Source organism: Penaeus chinensis, chromosome 33, assembly GCF_019202785.1.
Source record: "Penaeus chinensis breed Huanghai No. 1 chromosome 33, ASM1920278v2, whole genome shotgun sequence".
Lineage (NCBI taxonomy): Eukaryota > Metazoa > Arthropoda > Malacostraca > Decapoda > Penaeidae > Penaeus > Penaeus chinensis.
The window spans coordinates 34,909,313-34,915,938 of record NC_061851.1 but is presented as its reverse complement, the minus strand read 5'-3'; the positions used below and the strand labels follow the sequence as shown (position 1 = coordinate 34,915,938).

The 6,626-nt window shown below is 36.2% G+C and overlaps 1 protein-coding gene across 3 annotated transcripts; it reads right to left on the bottom strand.

The window, feature by feature from the left end:
• Positions 1–757: 757 nt before the first annotated feature.
• LOC125043146 (chromatin complexes subunit BAP18-like) lies at positions 758–5,209 on the bottom strand. 3 transcript variants are annotated; one of them, XM_047639117.1, is made up of 4 exons: positions 5,057–5,209; positions 3,020–3,114; positions 2,221–2,322; positions 758–1,508 (listed from the first exon to the last, which is right to left on the bottom strand). In XM_047639117.1, exons 1-4 carry the CDS (start codon positions 5,072–5,074, stop codon positions 1,259–1,261), a joined length of 465 nt encoding a protein of 154 aa, XP_047495073.1. In that variant the 5' UTR covers positions 5,075–5,209; the 3' UTR covers positions 758–1,258. The 3 variants fall into 3 exon arrangements, with proteins under 3 accessions (XP_047495073.1, XP_047495075.1, XP_047495076.1); XM_047639119.1 differs by having other exon boundaries at positions 5,066–5,204; XM_047639120.1 differs by lacking the exon at positions 5,057–5,209 and adding an exon at positions 4,022–4,948.
• Positions 5,210–6,626: the final 1,417 nt, after the last annotated feature.

Sequence of the window (6,626 nt, the reverse complement as noted above, 5' to 3'; positions counted from 1 at the left end):
TATATATATATATATATATATATATATATATATATATATATATATATATATATATATATATATATATATATATATATATATAATATATATATATATATTATATATATATATATATATATATATATATAATATATATATATATATATATATAATATATATATATATATATATATATATATATATATATATATATATATATATATATATATATATATATATATATATATATATATATATATATAAAACAGTTGACAACCAGTACCCATCTCTACCACTCTTTATAAATATACCATTAGAATGACTGAAAATTACATTTTCAATATATTCACTACATGATGTCTTGTAGTGAACAAGATGTAATCCAATACTCTGAAAAGGAATACATTTTTCCAGTGGGATTTGTCATATAGAAACCTGGGCTTCCAAAATACGGACCAGAAAGAAGGTATAGATCAAGAGTTCTCTGAAAAAGTAAGCATGCCTTGGTATGTATGTTAAGCATGCACTGGGCAACAAAGTGTGAAATACCCAACTGTGTGATTTGACATATAGATCAAGTTATGGCTGGTATAAGAGCTCACTGGCATTTGGAAGGTTAAAGAAGGGATGGTTTCCTGAGTAAGAGGGAACAAGATTTACTTGCCCATGATCTAGGTTGTTCTGAAATATCATAAACATGTACAAATACAACACTTGCGTCCACATTCACACCTGCATTCTCATATATAAGCTTCAGAAGGTAACAACAAACTTTAACTTTGATAAACAGCCTTTTAATTGTACAATTTGTACTGTCAAATACAGAACCAACCATCCGGGTTTTGTTCTTAGAAGATTCATAAAGGATACAGAAATAGTGTTTCTGATAACATTTCACATGGAATATGAATTTTTCAAGAACTCAATTTTTTTTTTATAAACTTTTAAGTTTAATACAAATTTAAATGGGAAGATGCATAAAAAGTACTGATTGGCCAAATCTTTGGGGAGGAAAATAAATGAGCTCCACAAATTATAAAAAATGTACTTCTTCATTTATGAATAAGACTAAGTCAGTTTCTATTATAATAAAATAATTACAAAATTTTCTGGCCACAAAACTGGCCACATATCCTATTTTTATTTCTGACATTCACTGGAAATAGTGCCATAACAGGAATAAAAAGCTATGCTAAGCCCTAGTCATGGCACTTTCATAAAAAACATAATTTTCCTTATAATTATCATCAATATTACCTAAACAAATTCAAATGATTCATTAAGACGTAACAACTTCATTTGCCCCCTCGAAGTCCATGCCCACTCCCCCCATCCCTTCCACGTCAACCTCTGATTCAGAGGCATTGAGCATGTTGAGTGTCACATCTCTTCCCCCCAGCATGCTCCCTCCCCCAGCACTTGCTCCTGACTGTGTTGCTGTCTGCTGGGCTTGCAACGCAGCTGCTGCCTGTGGAGAGATCCCCGCATCTTCGAATGCTTTCTTCTTTAGTGCAGTCCTGATCTGAGTCCTAGAAAGATGGAGCAGGTGTTTGTAAATATTTTTCTTATATCTAGAAAAATTATTTCACACACACACACACACACACACACACACACACACACACACACACACACACACACACACACACACACACACACACACACACACACACACACACACAAAAAAAAAAAAAAAAAAAAAATCCCGAATCTAGACAATAAAGTAGTTTGCATTATCCTATTTGTGCATAATGGACAGAGATCTTCAATCCTGTGGGACACCCAAGAAGTGCTCTTTGCTTGTGTTCTCTTGGACTTATTTTGAGGTTAGTTACTTTGAAGTCATCCAATCCCCCCCATAACAATAGAAGAAAATTTCACACCTAAATATTTTCTATAAGGATGAGGCTTTTATAATCATTATTATCATCATTATTATTATTATTATTATTATTATTATTATTATTATTATTATTATTATTATTATTATTAATATTATTATTATTATCATTATTATTATTATCATCATCATAAAAAAGGACACTTCTAAGAATATGAAATGCTTCACTATAATTTTTCAATAACTTCAGACGACTGTAAATTTCGGTCTCTCACAGTGCTCATTGTGAATGCTTTAATACACGAGAGCAATGGACACTTCTAAATAGTGCATGATCTGTGAGAAGATTTCTCTGTGAGACTATTGAAAATAACTGAAAATTAAAGGGGGAATCAACTTACACAGTACGAGACTTTATCCTCTGACTGATCACATTAAGATCATCACCAAATCTTCTCACAGATGATCGCAGCATTTCTATTTCTTCGTCTGTCCATTTTGTGCTGGAGAGAATAAGTATCTTTAATAAGCCTTCCTTAAGCCTAGTAGATTGTTTTTTTTTGTTTTTTTACTATATATACATTACAAAATGATAAGTGAATTCATATATATATTTTTGTTTTGATATTTTCTGAGAGAATCAATAAATAGTCTAATGTGATTTTGTTTCTCCAGCAGTATTTTCTCTCCCAAATAATTTTAAGCAAAATTCTAAAAAACGATGTTATGGAATTTGACCTGCATATTTCCATATGAATATCCTTTTTCAGAATAAATTTTTACCTAACCATTTAAGCTATATATGTGTATGTGTATGTGTATGTGTGTGTGTGTGTGTGTGTGTGTGTGTGTGTGTGTGTGTGTGTGTGTGTGTGTGTGTGTGTGTGTGTGTGTGTGTGTGTGTGTGTGTGCAGAAAGCTTCCAAACCAGTAGTGTTCATTATTTGGGTTTACAGGCTGGTTTGTTCATATACCTGAAATATATGTGTGAGTTTACATAATACACCCACACAAACATTTAGCAACATCACTGGCATAATATATATATACAGTGCTTCTGCAATATGATACCCCCCTCCCCCCAAATCATCAATACATTAAATGCACAAAAGAGAAAGAAAGAAAGAAAGAAAGGAACAGAAAAGAAAACAAAAAGAAAATGCTAAGTAATAAAAGAAGTCTGTAAGTACAAACAGCTTACCCTGAGGGAGACTGTTCAGCTGTGGGGTGAAGCTGCATAGTCAGTTCTGCGAGCTTATTGAAAGCTGTTCCAGCTGCCAGGAAAATCTCACCCACCTTTGAAACAGATATTGGATATTATTAAATCATTGACTCTAATGAGCATTTTCATAATTACAACTATACCTTATATGATAGTGTATCTACTGATTAACAAATCATTAAAAAATAAAGAATTCCATGAAACTATAATAATACTGATATTAACAAAAAAAATCATAATACAGCAAATCAATAACTAGTGAAATTAAAAGCAGAACCTGGTTTTAGAGTCAAAAAAGCTAGAAACACAAATTATAAAATATTTAATAAACCAGAGAACAAATTCAAAGCCCCACTCATACATATACACATTTTTTGCAAATTGAAAATAAGAATGTAATCTAAATTATAAGGTAAGGTGAAACAATAAAAAAGTAAACAAATAAAAGGAAATTCAACATCTTCTTTACTTCACCATGATCACAATAACCCTTTGTGGAGTTTACGGTCTTCCCTTCCATCTCACTAAATAGGAACCAGGCCAAGCTCTATTCACCCAATATGTACTTGAAGTTTTAACTTTAGACTTTGCCAGAGCACATAAGGCAGTAAACCATGGCAATTTACTTGACTGCATCTATCAACAGGGTTCATACCTTGTTTTTATCTAATTTATTACAATTACATCCCTGAATAAATATATCTTATATTAGTGATCAACTGATTCTAAGTACTGTCTACCTTGTTCCAATTCACTTTTACTCAGTGACACATTTAGACTAAATGCTAGATCAGGAAAAACACATCAAACACATTGCTTGCACTATAAAGCTATACCTTTTTCAACAAGCTCTATCTCCCCAGAACATATTGGTAAATTCTAGGATAAGTCACATTGTAAAATCTATATCTATAATTGATAGACTTGGCTGCTCCGTCCCCATCCCTTTGACCGGAGAGCAAAATCTCCACCATATCTCACCTGCAAGTTAGAGCCTTGACAGGTTCGAGTGATACACTTTGTGGGCGATGTCACGACAGCTCAGTTAGTGGTTCTCATCACTCACTCAGTCCAAGTTTTTTTTTTTTCCATGAATTTTGCGCAGACTTTCAATGCTATATTTGATTAGTAAACACCAATAGGAATCAACTGGTAAAAAATTTGATGGGTTTTAATAAAAGAACCTATCCATTTCATTTCAAGTTCTAGGATAGGCCTTCAACTTAACTACTTGCTGATGAGTGACATTTACATACATGCAAACGACAATGTTTGTGGATCCCCAGGAAGGGCTGGAGTAATAGGGACCATGTAAACAATCACAAATCTTTCCCTTGTCATTTGCAATGGAAAACAGCAAGAGATTCACGCATATCATAAAGCGAATAACTGAAACAATCAATAATCATAAGGTAGGGTGGCTGCGAGAAACTAAAAAAATTATCGAATCTACTAATCAAACAAAGCTGTAATAGCAAGCAAAATCATGAAACAACCCTATCATGAAGGGTCAATGAGTCCCATAACTAGCGCAACTGGAGAGATGTTTATCCCCATTAACATAACATAGTCCATAGGCCGTGCAAAGGTGTTCTGAACTCCAGAACTGCGAGCATGGGTGATGTGGACTTTCATATTCAAATCTAGAATTTCCTGATCTTCTGATTCAATTTGCTAGTAACTTCGTACTAAATGTATATCAATTTCTGTCATTACACCAATGATCTTGCAGAGGAATGTACCAACAAAAGGAAAAACTAAAGCTGTAAAGTTCACAATGCTCTTGCTATAATAATTGAAGAAAAGAGAAAGAACAGTTTCGTCTCTTGACTAATGCCTCTAAGAATTCACTTAATCAAAGCCAGAAATAAAAATCCTGGAAAATTCAAATCAAACATTGTGAACGAGAATCGAAAACTCACGTTTCCCTTTTCTCGGGTAAAAAATAAAAATACTTTTGAAATAATTTCCTTATCGACTTATTAATCAGGCTCATTAACCGTAAAAGATACATACTTTACTTGCCGAGTTCATGTTTTTTTGCTACTGATGTTAAAACGATCTTGAGTTTGGGGCCAAACGCCGCCTCGGAGAACGTAAACAAACTGTGCGGAGGGAGGGGGGGGGGGTACGAATACACATACACACACACAGACAATGCGCGCGCGCGCGCGTTCACACAAACACACACATGTATATTCATTCATATACATACATAGACATATATATTATATGTACACATACATATATATATATATGACACACACACGCGCACGCACACGCACACACGTTAATGAGGGTTATCGCAGACAAGTGCAAAGGCGCAACTATCGTTCATTTCCATCCACGAGGGTCCTTGACAAGCCACCATCGGCCCATCTGTAACTCTTCACACCAGATCACATTAATATGCCCAAGCCACAACTTCCTAGATCATCCCCCGGGCCTCCACCCTGGCTTGTCTCGGGAGAAGACAACCTGGTAAACAGGGCAGTCCTCAGGGAAGAGAGCCCAGCGCCCGTATAACCCGTGTTGGCGGTCCGGGTTGTGCAAGTAGCAGGTCCTATGCCTGTCTCATGGTGTAACCCTTGACTGGACACATGGGCCTGTCAGCTGTATCTTATGATCTGGCAATGGGAGATGTTGCAAAGGGCTCCAAGATAAGACTCCAAGGCATGGGATAACGTCCAGGCTTCACTTATGCAATGCAAAGCTGGCAGTATCAAGACCTTGAAAACGAGTAACAAAGTCCTTCGGCATTAGTACCGGCATCTTCATCCTTGTCGAGAAAGTTCGTGACACCTACCGACTTCCTGACCGACAGCCCAGCGTCATGAACTACACTACGAAAGTATCTAAAGCTCTGGGTGACTTCAGTATCCTCGTCGCAGCTTCTTGCAGACCCCCATAATCCTGGATGTTGATCTTGGTCCAGAGCACCTCTAGGGTCGTCACTAAGGTGTCCTCAGACTCAAATACGATAGCAACATTGCCTTGATGTTGAGCAACATCAAGCCCACCGACCTTGATGTTGCTCAACATTGCTCCACAATGAGTTTGGATGGTAACTTTGCCCATTATCCAGTCCATGCAAGTACTGATGAGTGTCGGTGCAAGAACATAGTCCTCCCTCACTCCTGAATTCACAGGGAAGAAGCTAGACAAGCCCAGTTTACATTTTACAGCACTTTTAATACCGGTATACAGGCTTGCTGTCTCGAAAAATCCTTGTAGGAATTCTTCTAGTTCTCAGGATCTCTCAGAATTATTTGCGATGCTCTGTGTCGAATGCCTTCTTGAGATCAATGTAAATTGCAAACATTCCAAACTTACAAGTTTATTGTAGAGTAAATCCAGATCGCACCGGGCTCTGGTGCCTCAGTAAGTTATCTCTGATATGTCTCAGAATGATGTGAGCCTAGTATGCTAAGCAGTGTAAAGTCTAGGCCATTCCTTCAATCCCACTGATCCCCTTTCCCCTTCCAAAGAGGGATGACTACGCTCCTCGCTGATGGGTGGATCCGGCACTGGGACCACGAACTCAATTATGCCCAAGCTAACTCTTGGTGAAATAACCTGCTAAAGT